At 40.6% G+C, this 17,250-nt stretch overlaps 2 protein-coding genes across 3 annotated transcripts; both read left to right on the forward strand.

The window, feature by feature from the left end:
• Positions 1–1,124: 1,124 nt before the first annotated feature.
• Positions 1,125–2,071, forward strand: LOC131695419 (uncharacterized). The gene is made up of 2 exons (XM_058983909.1): positions 1,125–1,552; positions 1,611–2,071. Exons 1-2 carry the CDS (start codon positions 1,142–1,144, stop codon positions 1,974–1,976), a joined length of 777 nt encoding a protein of 258 aa, XP_058839892.1. The 5' UTR covers positions 1,125–1,141; the 3' UTR covers positions 1,977–2,071.
• Positions 2,072–3,375: 1,304 nt separating this feature from the next.
• On the forward strand, positions 3,376–16,332 carry LOC131695418 (hatching enzyme 1.2-like). 2 transcript variants are annotated; one of them, XM_058983907.1, is made up of 3 exons: positions 3,376–3,835; positions 14,641–15,077; positions 15,953–16,332. In XM_058983907.1, exons 1-3 carry the CDS (start codon positions 3,493–3,495, stop codon positions 16,310–16,312), a joined length of 1,140 nt encoding a protein of 379 aa, XP_058839890.1. In that variant the 5' UTR covers positions 3,376–3,492; the 3' UTR covers positions 16,313–16,332. The 2 variants fall into 2 exon arrangements, with proteins under 2 accessions (XP_058839890.1, XP_058839891.1); XM_058983908.1 differs by lacking the exon at positions 15,953–16,332 and adding an exon at positions 15,548–15,931.
• Positions 16,333–17,250: the final 918 nt, after the last annotated feature.

Genomic DNA, 17,250 nt, shown 5'->3' on the forward strand with positions numbered 1-17,250 from the left:
GTCGAATGGTATAAGAGATTTGGCCCTGCGGGTCTCTGTTAAAAAGTCGAAATTTCGACCGATTGCATAACCTTTCTATATGAGAACGGCAAAAAGGAGCTTGAATTTAGACGGGCCTGAGAGGCCCGGCTTGCCCTTTAATGTTAGGATTTTAGCTTGCCTTCACAAGGGTTAACACAGTATAAACTATACAAATAAATCTCTTGCTTTTTATTTGATTATTCTTTTATTTCTTTTAACGCAAAACGCGTGAAGGAGCAAAGCCCCCCTTGTGATTTACGTTCCTATCAGCAATTAAATTTCCGCCAGAACATGCTCCTAAAAAGCATTTTATTTTTACTTCGCTGCGAAATTTGCAAGCGATCATCCTCGCTCCATATAGTTAAAAATTTGGCACCTTTTATAATTGGTCTATAAAAACCGCACTTTACGAGTGAGAGGATTATGCCACTACTTGGGTAAGCGACAGTATAGAATTATAGATAACTCTTCCGGTGCAGAGACACTTTTGGAAATTCGGATGCACCCAGCTAGAACGGAACTGGTTTGATTTCGCAGACTTGCTACCAAAGGGTACACTTAGTGCTGGCACATGTGATAACCCGAGTAAAAAACGAGATTTTTTTGTTTAAAAATTGTAAACTAGTTTTTTCAGTGTTTGCTTTTATAATTTAGAGGATAGTTTCACTTACTAAATTACTTGCTAGGTGAAAATTCGATTGAAATCACTTTTGTACGTGAAGGGGTCAAATCAATACCAAGTGACCAAGTCGGTCCTGCCAGATACTGATGAGACGAAATCGATTAGGAAAACGTATATTCGCCCAACTTTCTAATACTGTTCCGCATCTAAATTCTATTCGGCCTACAGAGCAAGTGCAACCATACGCTCAAGCGCCAGTGAATCAAGTTCCTCGACCCAACCGCCCGTTGCGCCTCAAGTGAATGCACTTCTATCACAATGTGGGCAGGGCTGAGTAATTGAGTTAATTAGTTACGATTACTAAAGTAGTAGTACTCCCCCTTATCGTTCCGGATTGCTTAGTTTTTGTTGTTGTTCCTCGGAGGAATGCCTTTGTTGAAACGAGATAAGCACAATACAAACAACCGGACCCTTTTAAGAAGATTCTCTCGCCCAACGATGTACAGTACTAAACGGTCAGTTGATCTCCGTCGGTTGTACAGTTTGAATCCTCAAATGGCAGCCTGGAAACGCCCCGACCACATTCCGTATCCCCACGTTTGGCACACTTTCCGGGCCCGCGATCCGACCAGTAAGCAACTAGTGACCTATCGTGTACAAGATCTACCACCGAACCGGCTGAACGATGCGGTGGATCACATGTGCAAGTACTTCCTACGGGATGAACCTATTTGTGCAAGTTTGAACCTGACTCAGGATCCGGTTGGCGTCTCGGAAATTTCTTCGGTATGGCGATCGATTGCGCAGCAACGTTGTATCGTCGTTTGTTTCCAAGACGGCCGAGATGACATTGTCGGACTGAACATGTTGACGGTGGTCTCCAGAAATGATCCGAAACCTAGCGTAAAGGTTGGAACTTGATGTATATCAATTTGACATTGAAAGTAATTCCAAGTTTATGTTCCAGTTTCAAAGTTCCGCCGTACAAACCTTCGTCGACTGTACCAACTACATGACGCAGAAAGCTAATCTGTTCGAACGATACCCTCAAATGGACCAGTTCCTTTCCGCTTGGGGTTTATCTGTGCATCCGGAGTTTCGGGGATGTGGACTTTCGACGGAGATTCTTCGAGCACGTATTCCGCTCTGCCGTGCGATGGGATTACGTCTGAGTGCAACGGTTTTCTCGCATGCCGGGTCGCAAATTCCGGCAGCGAAGGTTGGCTTCCGCGATGTGGTGGTGGAAAGATTTGCGGATTTAGCCGCGAAAGGATTCCGATTTTCGGTGAACGTGGATTCGAACAAGTTGATGGCGTTGGAAATTGAAGAGTGAGGATTGGGTGTGAACCGTCTCGTTTAGAAAAAAATCCATTCAGTTTGATTAGCTAGAACAATATTTAACAAAAAATAAATAATCATTACTACAAACCAGGTTTTCTCATAAGTTCTAAAACATTTCTCATTTAAGTACGCTTTGTTTGATTTTTTAATCTATTTAACCCTTGCAGCAATCATAGATCCGAAATTGTTTCCTAAAATACTATGGACGTGCTATGCTAGATCTCTGCTTAGTGGAGCCACAGATAACAGACGTTTAGGCTAGAACAAAATTTCTTCAAAAACCTGTGTAAACTTTCAAATTGATATACGTTGAAAATCCGTGTTTCACTATTGCCATCTGCGCAACTGTTTGCTACACGTGTGTGACAGTTGCACTCTAACTGCATTGTAGTGATCACTGCGCCATCTGATTTATTCGGAATTTCAGTAGCGGGTATTTACACACGATTCAAATCGAGCCTAAACGTCTGTTATCTGTGGTGGAGCTAAATTAAAGTAAAAACTATATTTTCTCCACTAAGAAGAAAATTGTTGCGAAAGAAGGGCACAACACTCATAACTAAATTACTTTCGGCTTCGTCTCATCAGAATCCGACACTAACATAGTGACAAGTCTAAGCTAGTGCCGGATTGACGCTAGCTCCAAAAAAGAAAACACTATTATTGTGTTTCTGGTGCAAACCCTAGTCCTGCATGACATCCCTTAAGAAAAATTCTCATCAGCGTAATCAGACCTCCTTTTCTTGCGGGACATCTCGCCGGTTTTGCGGGACGTCCTATCACTATGTTAGTGTCGGATTCTGAGGAGACGAAGTCGAAACGCAAATTCCATAACTAATTTACTGCTTTTGGTAGATATTGGTGTGAGCTATGTGAAGTATTTCTTTCAATTCTTTTCCTGTTCAAATTTAGGACGATTGTGCTAAATTTCCACAAGCAAATTAGCGGAAATATGTAACAATTAATCATAAAACTATTGTCCCGATAACGGTTATTCGTGTCTACCGTTTTATTACAAACCCTTCCATCAAACGAGTTTACAACAGTTCCATGTCAAGTTTACACCCCAAAAAGCAGCCAAATTCTATTGGTTCAGTATAAAAAATATATACGATTTTGTTATCGGTCACCGAAACGAAAAATAAAACTTTCAAGAACGAGAATGGCTTGCCTTCACTTCGACCCCCCCGCAGACAGGAGGCAAGCGCCGGCAGCGATTCTAAGAATGGCGGGTATCACAACTGCGATAAGGACTCGGGTGGTGGGCGATGCGGAGGGGGGGGGGGGGCGGTGGCACTAGAACAAGAATTCGAAGGCGTCAATCGTCGCGGTGAGTTCATTAAAAGAAATGGAAAAAGGTGCGAATTTATTGTGCCTTTTCGCTTCCGATATAAATAGGTAGTCGGGTTCTTGTAGGACAGGTAATCAGTTCCCACCTGCTGTTCGTTCGGTGCTCGTCTGATCGAACTAAAAAAAGTGCTAAGTTTCCAAAGTGAAGTTGATTTGTGATGGCACGTCGACTGGTGCTGACACTGCTGGCCACGTGGCTTGCACTGGCCCAATCCGGGCTGATTCTGCGGGACGAAAACGAGGTGGATGGTGAGGGCGACGCCGAGGATGAGATCGATCTGTCCCATCTGGGGATGGGTATTTACGGTGAGCCGGACGAGTCGGTGGGTGAGCGCGTTAGTCAGTACAATCCGGAAACGGATTCCGTCAATCCGGAAGAGCTGGGAACGTACGTCGACGGGGACATACTGATAGCGCGACCGGCCGGACGGAATGGGCTGGCGGACAAGAGTACCCGCTGGCCGGGAGCTGTGGTGCCGTTTGTGATCAGTGGAGACTTCCGTGAGTGTTGATTTGGGAGTGTTTGGCAATGGGGAGGATTAATAATGTTGATTACTTGTTGAGAGAACTGGTGCCCGGTGTTTGAAATAATGCAGGTCCAATCTACTATTACTGCTAGTATCGTCGACAGTGGTGATCTTACGTGGCTTTTCTTTTATCGGTTCTCACGGTAAAGATGGACAAGTCTGTCTATGCCAGGAGACATGCTGTGAACTCGAGTGATTCGTAATTATGCTGCCTAAGATCGACCCTCATTAGCAGAAGACAATAGTTAAGCCCGTACGATATTAAGCCTGTTCTAATGACCCTGCCACTTCTAGTTTTCCGATCTGTATACTTCACATCCTTGCTCTTACTTGAGTACTACGGCTCTAATTTTCATAACTTTCCCTACCCAGCAATCTCTAGCTAATTGAATGTCGTTAAAATCTAAAAAAAGAAAATTTGACTAACATAGTCGAAAAAAAGAATATTTATTCTTCAAAAAACGTCAATGAATATTGTAAAAGTGGTCCTGGTCAGCCGTACGACGCAATTTAGTCGAGATGCTCTCACAAGAGCGCTGGACGGCACTGATGTCCTTCTTCCGGATACAATTCTGGATCCTGGGGGTAACTGCTTCGTATCCTTGACCCGCAAATTATTTTTGTACACTAGAGCACTGAGGGAGCCGAAAAAATCCTCAATAGGACGGCACTGGGGCCAGTTGGTCGGGTTCCTTTCTTTCGGCACGTACGGTATCTTTTTCTGCTCAAGATACTCCGGTGTCCTCTTGGCGTAATGGGAAGACACCTTGTCCGACCATAAGACGTACTTCCCATCCGCATGATGCTACTTTAAAAAAGGCAGAAGAGTTTTCTCAAGACACTCCTCCTGGTACACTTGCTGATTGATGGCCAGACCGCTCGGCTTGAACCACGGCTTTGAAATCCCTCTGTCCGATATGGCGATGTACAGCATAACTTTTTTTTCAAATTTATGCTTAAACTTATATTTTACTTCGGAGTGTGTCCGACTTGTCGCTGGAATAGTAGCTGTCATTTCCTGGAATGTGCGTCTTCGAGAGCGGAAAGTAACTTTCGTCGTCCAGCACGAATGACGTTTCGCGGTAGTTCTTCGTCATCCACCGGCACAACGATTTCACGATCGCTATCTGCTCGTCCGTGTACTCGGGGGACCGAGTCTTTTTTCGACAGATGATGTCCTCCATCTCAGGAATTCGGTGAATCAATGTATGGGAGCAGTGATATTTTCGGCCGGCGTCACGCAAACTCGTTCCGTCCTTGTTGTTGAACAGCTTTTTTAATGCTTCCTGCTTCTTCTTCTTCGTCATTATCTTCGCCGGACGACCGCTACATACATTCCGCCACACGCTCAGGGATGCCAGAATCCGGTAAACTGTACTCACGGGCACATTTTCGTCCCGATAGATGTATACCGTAAACTTTTCACAATGACCATGTGTTTCGTAAAACCGTACAACACGCTCGCGGAGTGCTTGCTGTTTCGACGTCATCTTCGATTGAACTGACTGCACCCATGCGATGAAACCCGAGCGATGAATGACACATGCCGCCCATTTCTAGGGAGTCCAGATAGCAATTCTCTTGGAGATAAAAAAAATTACGCTCTTTACTTTAATTACAGAAAGGTATTGAAATCATTCTCATTTTTTATTGAACACTCGTTATAACAGTTTTAATGTTGTATTGTTTGTCTACATATACTGCGGCATGCTACTGATGAGTTTCTTATTTGACTCCCGTTATAACCGGATAGATATCTGAAGCCGACGTTTCTCGTACATCCAGAACAAATCCATCCTGTGCGCCGTATATTAGCACACGAAACGCTCGAACAAACCTTATGGAAAATGCATCCACAGAATCCATAGTAAACAACAACAAAACGGATGCCGGCTGCACTTCATATTTCATTTTAATCTGTACAAGAAACCGCCTTGAAGTAGGCAACGCGTGTGGTGCTATAGCGGTAGTCAGCTGCTTACTGCAACATATACAACATACATTCAACACATCTAGAAAAAAATCAAAGTTGTGAGCTTATAGATCAATTGAAAATGAGATACTTCACTGAGGAAATCAAGCATTGAGCCAATAAGAACGCCATTGTGGGATCGATGACACTTCTCCACCAAGATGTTTAAGATTTCGACCAACCTTTTTCGGTCGGACGCAGATTAGGACAATTAGGAGAATTACAATACTTACACCCAAAACAGCGCGCTGATATTTTTTTTTGTTTTTGCGCTCATGATCTCATGCCCAAAAGCAATAGTGTTTGAACATGGATGGTTTGAGATGAGCACAACGCTCCCAGAAAAAGAAAATCGATGGCGCACACTCACACAAAATATTAAAATACTAAATATCTACTCGTTAAAAACGCCACTTCACACCCTAAAGCATAACAACACATGATTACTAGTTCTTCGAATGAGTTAACTTCTCATCATCGCAGCAGCGATCCCAAGTGATGGAGATATTGTATTACACAAGTATGAAGATGGTTGAACAATACCGAATCATTTGGGAGCTTTTCTTTCATAGTTCGAGAGCGGAAAAAACAGATGCATTTGTGCTCCCGATGATTCGTTTTAGGTGTAGGAACATCAACAATATGATTCTGTTCATACCATCTGGCCAGAACAACGTTTTAGTTGCATGACTTTTCAGAAAAGTTAATAATCGTTTTTTGAAAGCTCATGCGTATAAATTTTACCGTTTTTTTTGGTACCTGTTGTTACGAATGTTGGAGATTCCAACCCACAAGAATATATAGCTTGCCATACAAGATACTTTTCCGGACATTTTGGTTTGTAGTTATTTGGGTGCATCTTTCTGACCAGCTACAGTGTAAAATTCAAGTTCAGAAAGGTACTTAAATTATTTGAAGGAATTTATTTCAGCGTAAAACCGTAATTTTCTAAATATTGGCGTAAGATAGCTTTTCCGTGTGCTAACTCAGACGACGCCATCTTGAAAACTAAAAGCTTTCGTCAAAACAATGTTAACGATTTACGTTTTTTTCAAGAGTTGTCCTACTGGAACTGGAGAGCTAGTTTCTCGGAAGGACTCCCCGTCAGAATCACTCACTACAATTGCAAACGAGACGTGTAATGTCACCCACTAAAACACTGCTTAAGGCCAATTGCAGCGATCCGTGATTCTGAATGTGATACTCACTGTACGGTTCAGATATGTGCGGTGGTGGGAATTTCGCGAGCGCGAGTATTATCGCGAACGGCTTGAGCGTTTGTAAGTTAGAGAGCTCGCTCGCGTCTGCATTTGTATGTCGCGTGTGCTAACGCGTTCGTAGCTTTGCGCGTATAAATTCTATTGTATAACCGTGTGCCTTTCGCATATTCACGTAAGTTCTGGAATGATCGCGGGCGGGCCGTGAATCTGATACTTATTTTTACGTGTGCGGCTCAGATTCTAGAAGAAAGTGGGTTCTTCCATATCATGAGAGTTCCCAGTCATGTAGCTATGGAACGTGTTGTTTAGCGGATATGAACTTTATTTTTTGATTGGTCCAACTGAAGGTATGGATCTAAGTGGCTAGGACGGATGGTACAGATTTTCGGACGTGACCGATTCATGATCGCGCGAACACGGACGTTTGTGGGTTCGTAGTTCGCAGGTTTACTCTTGAGACCGTGTTTGAAAATTCATAAGTGCTGAGACGTTCACCTTATCTCCGGGATGTAATCATGTTTTCGAGAACGCGGGTGTAGGTTGCGTGAATGATCGCGAAGGGCTCAAGCATTTGTATATTAACATGTTTGTCGCGTGTATGTGATTACACGTGCATACATTCGATTTTTATGTCGCCATAGAACGTGTTGGTTAGTGGAAATGTTTGGTCCACCTGAAGGCATTGGACCTATGCTACTAGGGCCGAGGATAGGGACTGCCGGACGAAAACGATTCATGATCACGCAAACACGCGCATTTGGAAGTTAACTCCTGAGACTGCGTTTGTGAATTTATAAGTGCTAAACCGTTCACTTAGTTACCGGGGTGTTATCCTGTTTGCGAGATCGTGGGCGTAGATGTGCGTGGATGATCGCGAAGGACTCGAGCATTTGTTTTTTAAGCATGTGGCCATTTGCAGACTCGCGTGTTCTTGAATGCTTACGCGCGGAACGTAAATATATTTATTTTTACATTTCTTATAAAAGAAATGTATAGAATTCGCTCAAACTTTCAAGATTTTTTCCGAGGCCCGGAGGGCCGAGTCTTATATACCATTCGACTCAGCTCGACGATTTGGGACAATGTCTGTGTGTGTGTGTGTGTGTGTGTGTGTGTCTGTGTGTGTGTGTATGTAACGGACAAATTCTCATTCGTGTTTCTCAGCAATGGCTGAACCGATCTTATCCAAACCAATTTTAAATGAAAGAACTAAAAAACAGTATGAACGCTATTAATTTGTTTTTGATTCTGATGTTTAGTTTCCAAGATATGAATGTTTGAATGCGTAAAAATGGCGTTTTTTGCAGTTTTTTTGAATTATCTGCCGAAATTGACAATATTGATTAACAATCTATATGTTTTTAGATAGCTTTAACGAATACCTTTCGAACAAGCTATAGATTGTTGAAATCGGACTATTATCAAAAGAGATATTTAACATTAAATGCGGACGAAAGATTTTTATCATTTCCCATTGCCAGAAATATGACCAAAAACATGTAATCTATTATTAACGCCAAAACGGCTTATTTTAGGTCAATAGTATCTTCAGCGAATATAATGGAGGCGATATGCCCTTTCTTTTGGTATTGTGCTTTTGCTGATTAATCACCCTATGAGTGAGATATTTTCACAAATTTTCTTGGAAGTGATTATATCGAAATGATGTCTTCAGAAACTTTGTAGCTCTTACTTTTGCGAATAACTTTACTGAAGACTTCAAATATCTATTTTGAATACTTTAAAAGTTATGGCTTGTTGTTTGTGGGTTACTCTTTGTCGCCTATTTATTTTCAATATAGTAATAATCCATTTAAATAAGCCAAACAATATTTCGATAAAACGAATTTTGTATTTCATTTTTCTATCTACAACCGCTAGAAATAATCACCGAACACTTCCAAGTTGTCTGGAAGGAACTTGATAACTTATCAGTGCAAAAATGTTCATTTGTACGAACCTTCTGACTGCAATTTTTCTAACTTATAACCATCGGATCGATCTGAAACATATCGGAAAATGAAAGCGAAGTAAATAACTCCAAGCAACGGCGTAGCCAAGAGAAGGTTTTGGGGTTTAACACCATACAACCCCTCCCCCCCCCCCATCACACCCAAAAAAAAAAATTGGATTGAAGTTGAAAATTTATTGATGCAGACTGATTTAATTCAATATTACAATACTAATTATCTGATCCGTACATTGATAACCTGTTGTTGTAAACATCATGAGGACTTTTGATAAATTGTCGGAATGGGTATGTAACTGATCTATTGGTCTTGATTTCACAGTTGACTAATAGCATCAATATCAAATTCCTGCCTGAAAACATTCCAATAGAAAATTTCAGAGTTCTGTAATCAATCATAATCCTTAGATTTCTTTTCAAATTGAGCTCGCTTTTGTAGAGATGTAGGGTCTTTATTTAATAGAAAGCGAAGTTAAAATTGATTTAATGCCTATGAAACATAGAACTGCTCACCAAAAAAATACATAACTTTCAACATTTGCTAAAAATGTTTTTGGCTTTCTCATTCACTCTAAAATTCGTCAATCTAATCCCGACCGGGAGGGCCGTGTGTCATATGCCAATCGACTCAGTTCGTCGAGATCGGAAAATGTCTGTGTGTATGTATGTGTGTGTATGTGTGTATGTGGAAAAAATGTGACCTCTGTTAATCAGAGATGGCAGGACCGATTTGCACAAAGTTAGTCTCAAATTAAAGGTACAATCTTCCCATCGGCTGCAATTGAATTTTTTATTGATTGGACTTCCGATTCTGGAGTTATGAGTTGAAGAGTGCAATCACACAGAAAATTGCCATATAAACTGAAATGAAAAATTTTCAAAATCAAATTTGTATTTTTGATGCCAAATGACTTTAAAATGCATGAAACATTGAGATTTGATGTAAACTCGAAAAAAATAATGTTTGACAAAAATTGACTTTTTTGGACTTTGGTACATTTTTGCCTTTCTCATATAGAAAGGTTATGCAATCACTCTAAAAATCGTCAATAATACTGGCCCGGAAGAAGTATGCAGTGAGGGGTTGCTACTTTAAAATTGTAACTAGTTTAAAATTTCTTAACAAGTTGAAAATTTTCGGCAGGACCTGGACCTCCCGGATCTTTCTCTATGATCCGCCGCTGGTTTCAAGCGATGTTTCAATATCACATAGTATCTCAAGATCGTGGCTGTCGATCCGTTGTATGTATGTGCAAATCGTACTGAACATGTAATATTCATTTCCACCATTGTATTGAACATAACCCGCCATGGCATCGTAGTCTGGACAAATTAGACAAGCACAATTGCACCACTAGGTGGATTAAAACAGGTTTTTATTTTGGGAATGCGTCGAGTTGAGACGAAAACGTAATCTGATTAATATCGAGGATAACACTTTCCGAATGTAGAGAGAAATTTATGAAAAATGACGATTTCCATTCGATTCTAGCAGGTTCTGATCGATTTTGATGAGCTTTTGATTTTTGTTGTATGACCAATTATATGTATAGGTCAAATGTTTAAAAACAGTAATTTAAGGTCAAGATAGCATCATTTTGAAACCGCCAATTTCGGAGGTTTAGTATCTTCGATGAGTTTGAAAAACGTTAAACAGCGCATCATCTGATAAAATAATTTTGATGGTAGTAGAAGTATTTATGGTGAATTTTCTCAGGTTAATATTCATGACTACAATAAAGTCTCAACAAATTCGTTAAAGACACGAACTCTGTTACTATTTTCTGAAAAATAAATTCTGCATAATTTTGAAACTTCAAAAATTACGGTTTCGGAATTATGCCGTTTGGACAGTATGATCGATTTTCACCAAACCCCCACCAAACCGAATTTCTGGCTACGCCGCTGACTTCAAGTAAGTAAAAACAAATTCGTTCTACACTCGTTTACAAGAAACTTCTTCGAATGCTGAATATCTATTATAATGCATTGAAACCCCGATTTTATCAGCCAAATATGAACATAGGTTTGATGGGCTCTAGCAGACGAACAAGACTGAATTCGAGTAAATCCTTTCTTGAGCATGTTTTCCTTATCATGAAGATGGAAATATGCAAAAATGAAAAGTTCATCATAATCAGAAATAGTTATCAGACTACATCAAGGGACGGGAAAAATATTTTAACAGTTTCAGTTCATTATAAAGAAAGAAAAGCCCGATTTAGTCAATGTCCCCATTTTGTCAGCCTAAAACACACCATGAGACTGATAAAAATGGGTCTTTATTGTATGTATTATTCACTGTGTATCACATTAATAGGTACATTTCATTTTTGGGGATTTTTTATTGCAAACTACAACAATTTTTAGGTAGTTTTCAAGGGGTTATTTTATAGATTTGTTCCAAAATTTGGCGAACCTATTTCAATTCGTATACCAATTAATTGGTATACTTAAGGGTTTATATGTTGCAGATAGAGAATATACTTAATTTTTCAGCTTTTTTCCTACACAATATTACGAAAGCTTATTAAACATTTTTTCTTAATAAGTTTGTGAAAATTATAAGCTTTTTGGAATTTTTTCATAGTGTTATTTTTTATTTTACCGTGATTTTTTATTAAATAGTAACCATCGCTTCACAACGTAGTCTATTTTTCATGGCTTGCGGTGAGCACGATCTCTCGAAATGCTGAACTGAAAATTATGGAATAGAAATTAATTTTTAGTATTCTTTACAGATTTAACTCGCCGCGCAGATAGCTCTGAACTAGACCCGCTGGTGCCCTAAGACGATTTCGCTAGATTTTCAGAGCACTGTGCACCCAGTGCATTAACGCAAGTGACGTAATGTTATCGCAAAGTTTCGTGAAAATGAAAATTCCAGTAATGATGATAATTTTCCCAAACGGTTCCTTTTCGTGAGGTTTTTATTTGTTCTTTGGCATTAGGATTAGCGATAATAATTCAAATCAAGGATACTACTGGGAAGTCACCTTTAGAAAAAGTCGATGTCGAAGTAAAATTTGAAACTATGCACGCATGCACTTCAGAGATAGCGTGATATCATTTGATTCTACGATATTGCTTTCTTAAACTACAGCAAAAAATACAACGGACGAAACTGTATTTTTGTTTGTTTATTTAAAGTTTCGCCCTCCACGCTCCATGCAAACAAACAGAGCGATACTTTTTTTGCTAGCAGTTTAGAGGCGAAACTGTTATTTTCGTATTTTTTAGGATTATCAAGCTGATACCAGCTGTAAATAGTAACAATGATCTCTATTGAAAAAACACGGGCGAAATCGGTGGTGTAAAACGGTAGTTATTGTAAAAAAACGTAAGGGCGATACTTCAATGCTGATAGGTGGAACTGAAAAAGTAAAAAATCGCCAAAGGGGCGATACTATCATTTTGTCAATTTCAATAGCAAAAACAAATTTTAATTTAATAATTTCAAATACTTTATGAAGTTTTGGGTTTCGTTTACTGAATCATGCAATCTAGGATGTAAAAAACACAATAGTTCTTAAATAGGAAATAAAACCAAGTGTGGAAATATTCACTGTTGATTTTCTTTGAATGGTGTCACTGCTAGTATCGCCCTTTTCAAGAAAAAGCGTTGATTTCTTAGTTCTCAGTCGCGTTGGAAATTTGAGTAATGTATAAACTTCAAATCGATTAAAAAAAAATTTTTTAGCTCAGTACAATATATAACCCCTTTAGGCAAATTCAGTTTTCCCACCACAATGCATTGATTGAGGAATTTAGATATTTTATTAACAGGGCATTAGCAATAATTCGTTTTTATGTTTATTTTACGGGTCATTTTTTCGCTTTCCTATTGATTTGGTTTGAGATTTCTAGCACTGATGTTGTCCTATACTGATTTGAGCGATTCTCTGAGTCCTGCAACTTTCCCATGTATCAAAAACATCGCGAAGCATCAAGTTCTAAATGTTCTCAAATGATATAATATCCGAAGAGAGTGATAAGAGTTATAAGAAATGTCTCATCACACTGTTAGGTGGATTAAAAACGTTTTTAGTGTATGGCTCACATGCTAAAACATTTTGATTTCTACCATTTCACTAGAGTTCCCGGTCATGTCGCCATGGAACGTGTTGTCTAGTTTTTTTTCTATTTGTCCAAGTAAAGACATGAGTTTGTAAATTTATATGTGTCGTTTTAACACTTAATTACCTGGGTGTTTGAATGTTGGCGAGATCGCGGGCATTCGTGTTTGTGGCCAGATTTGTGTTATCGTGAAGGTCACGTTTGTCCGTTTGGAATGAAACATGAGTGTATATGACAGAATAAGCAATTTATTGTGTTAGTGAGTGTAACAAATAACATGCCGTATAAAGAAAAAAGGAAAGAAATTAAATAGATGTGAAATTTATCGATATTATTTTGGTACACATGAGTAGTTAAAAAGCAAACTACTAGAAGTACAAAATGTCAAAATGTAGCATGCAATCAAACTATTGCCAGCAAATGATACCTATTTACCATTAACGACAATTACATTCCGTTAGAAGTTTTTCATGCTATGCTGACTGGGAATGGAAGGATCACATGCTTCGGTAAATTAATCGTACCTTAATTTATGCAATCCGATCATCTCGAAAGAATCGAAACGAATGCACGAATTGAACGCCGGTAAAGAATGACCAACGAAACCCAAAAAGGATTACCCACTATTCTATCATATACGCCAGTTCTGCATCTATCCCCTGGCCCATCTGTCACAAATACGCAGACGAGTACATACACAGAGAGGCATAGCACATAACAATAGTAAACTAGTACTAAAACTACAATTATTGCAACACAACTGTTATATATATTTTTTAATGCACTTGCGGACATAGGCGAAGCCGACCGATAAATCGACACACAATGACTCCCACTGCGAGCCGTGCTCACAAATACTGCCATTAAGAACAATGTCTGCAAACACAGCCCACAGGCTGTTGGCTGACCGTTAGTTTGGGCTGGTGCAGAGTGTGTGGCTCTTTTCTCTTGTGAATTAAGAATAACCGTGCGATGGGTCATTGAACTAGTCGGCATACAGAGTATGAAAAGACACAAAACATAAAAAAGGCCCATGAGCCCTCTCGGTCCGATCGAAGCACCACTATCGAGGCATAATGCAATAACCATCTTAAAGCAGTTGTAAGTGAGAGGTTCTTTAAAACTGATGCACAAATATGCTTGATGATGTTTGCAATACCGTCAAACCCGTCAACCTAGGGGAAAAACTTATGATCATTTTTGAAACACCATATTGAGATCTCTAGGCGAATGACCCTCAGTGGTTAAAGCCTTAATAAACATAATAATAACCATATTGAGATTAAATTAATTCATTTCAACATTTGAAATAAAGTTAGCGTTTCATAATTTCATTTATTTATTTTTGAGCCACCCTAATTAATAGTAAATGTTTATTTTTTATATGTTTTAATATCAAAAACGAGTTCAGCAACATTTTAAATCGAAACGACAAAGTTTTAGCTTTAGTCCATCTTTTGTTCTAAGCCGAGTCACTGGCGAGCAATACACAACCAGCCCTGATGTAATTCTCTACTCCCTCCCACCCACCTACCCCGCAGGAGCAAACGAGATGCAGCTGATCGAGGATGCCTTCAACGAGTACCACAAGAAGACCTGCGTCAAGTTCAAACCAAGAATGGGCGAGAAGGACTACATTTCGATTGAAAGCAGCAAAAGTGGCTGCTGGTCCAGCGTGGGCCGGATCGGAGGCCGCCAGGAGGTCAATCTGCAAATCCCCGGCTGCACGACGAAGGTCGGTACGATCGTGCACGAGCTGATGCATGCGGTCGGGTTCCTGCACGAACAGAACCGCTCCGAGCGGGATGACTGGGTTAAGATTCAAACGCAGAACATCCAGCGTGGAACGGAGACCAATTTTCTCAAGGCCAAGAGCGGCACCACGGATGCGTTCGGGGTGAAGTACGACTACGGCAGCGTGATGCACTACTCGGCCACGGCATTCTCGTCCAATGGGCAGCCGACGATCATTGCTAAGGTGGGTGTTAATGGGTGTGGATTGCTTTGCTGCAGGGAACGGTCGGACGGCGACTGTTGGGTTGTTTTTGTTTGTTGCACGTTTGTGATTTTTCTTTTTGGTTTTGGTGTTTTTTATTCGTATTTTCTCCTGTAGAAATCCTTCACCGGCACAATGGGACAGCGGGATGGTTTCAGCGATTTGGATCTTCGGAAGATCAATCTAATGTACAACTGCAAGTAGCCGGGTGTGCACTTGTCAATAATCAGGAGTAATCGAACTAAAAATGAGCTACCTCAAATGTGTGTGTCTGTTTTGCCCTTTTAGGTTTAAGTTTTAAATTTAATCATAATAAAACTTCCACTCGATGTCGGACATGTTCTCACAGCATTTCAATAAACTCGCTTTTTGCTAATTTCACGCGCAGCTATCATAACACTTTTATTCTTAAGTCACTCGTGTTCTGTTTTCTAACCACACAACCCTCGCAGAAATCGGGCGGAAATCGGATGGGCCAGCGGAACGGTTTTTCCCAGGGCGACATTGATAAAATCAACAAAATGTACGGATGCAAAGGAGTCACCGGAGGAGCGCTGGTCTCCACGAAACCAACACGACCGGCTAGACCGGTTAAGAAACCTGCTGGAAATGGACCGACCGGAGCACAGGTGGTCGGTTTCATCGGGAATTTGATCGGAGCTGCCTTTGGAGATAACGAAACCGAGAGCGCTTTGTAGGATTAGTCGTTAAAGCTTAATTCCTCTTTGAAACTAAAGAGATCAAACAACTTTCTACCTCATTGAAACGGAACAAACTAATAAACTAATTGCCAAGAACAAAGATTAGTAAAATTATTTGTTTTATTTTTTCTCTCTCTCTCTCTACCTTCATTCCAGTATCCGATAACCGGTGCCACTATGGGTCAGCGGGAGGGATTTTCACGTAGCGACATTGAGAAGATAAATCGCATGTACCGCTGTGGGGGCGATTCGGCCGGAACTGGACCACCGATCAGTTTACCGTATCCTCCGGTGCCATCGTCACCTCCGCTGGGGTTGCTTCCCAGTGGTCCTAACGGGTACTATCCCCCTGCTCCGAACGGATACCCGGGTACATATCCATACCCGTGGGGACCGGGAGTACCACAAACGTACCCGTTGCCGGGAGTGTACCCTAACCAGGGACCGTACGGTGACTACTATTCGAACGATGACGAGAACAAAGAGGTAGCGGGTGTGGTTGAAGTCGATGATTGAATAAATGCCGGATGGTAGATTGTTGGCGACTGTTTTGTTCTTTTTGATATCACAACGACCAGAAGTTCTACGCAATGTGATGAGTTCGGGTGAGGATTATCGCAACAGGTGACCAACAATCATTGCTGGTTGAGCAGTAGCTTTTGGTATATGTGAAGATGTGGAAATCTTTATGCGTTTTTTTTTCTAAATGACGCTTACTTCGTTATCGCATCAGCATCTGTCCGTACTATTCGCTGCCAATGGTATGTTTCAAGTGCGGTCGCTTCGGGGAGTCGCTTCTGCCTCAACTCAGAGGCCTGTTTGAATTGTAGTCAACTAGTCATCCGAGAAAAATGTCTGTGAAACTCAAATCTTTACATCAACTGCAAATAAGGACACTCGACCCGTAGAAAAATTTGCTCCAAATTCAACGAGAAGGAATAGATCGACCAGATTTTTAAAATTTGCCCATATCCATTGAATAGAAAGATGTTGGCATATTCTTCAACTTTCATGTCGCTCTATTGATCAGTTCTTTTTCGGATTTTCTCACGAATTTGTTTGAACAGATCCTCCGCTTCAGGTTCACCCAGAAATGTTCAATTGGGTGCAGCTGAGGCACGTTGGGGGGTTCGGCGTTCTCGTGGACGACTGGGATCATCAAACACTCCATCTCCTCCAGGCACCGCTTTGCGTAATAGCCGTGTCCAGATCTACACCTTCCCGTTGACCACAAGTTATGAAGAAAAGAAGACAGGACATTTCCTTCTCACTCATTGTCAGCCACAAGAGGAAACTTTCTGTAGGAAATGTACAATATCATGAAATTCTCGTGTTTGAGCGCAACAAAAACTCGAATCGAGTGCTCCTATTGTTGCGCTACCATTTGACTCAATGCGTTGAACAAAGATGGCAGACACTGCTCTAACCAACGGCTTCAAATGGGTAGGGTGATA

Source organism: Topomyia yanbarensis, unplaced genomic scaffold (assembly GCF_030247195.1).
Source record: "Topomyia yanbarensis strain Yona2022 unplaced genomic scaffold, ASM3024719v1 HiC_scaffold_4, whole genome shotgun sequence".
NCBI lineage: Eukaryota > Metazoa > Arthropoda > Insecta > Diptera > Culicidae > Topomyia > Topomyia yanbarensis.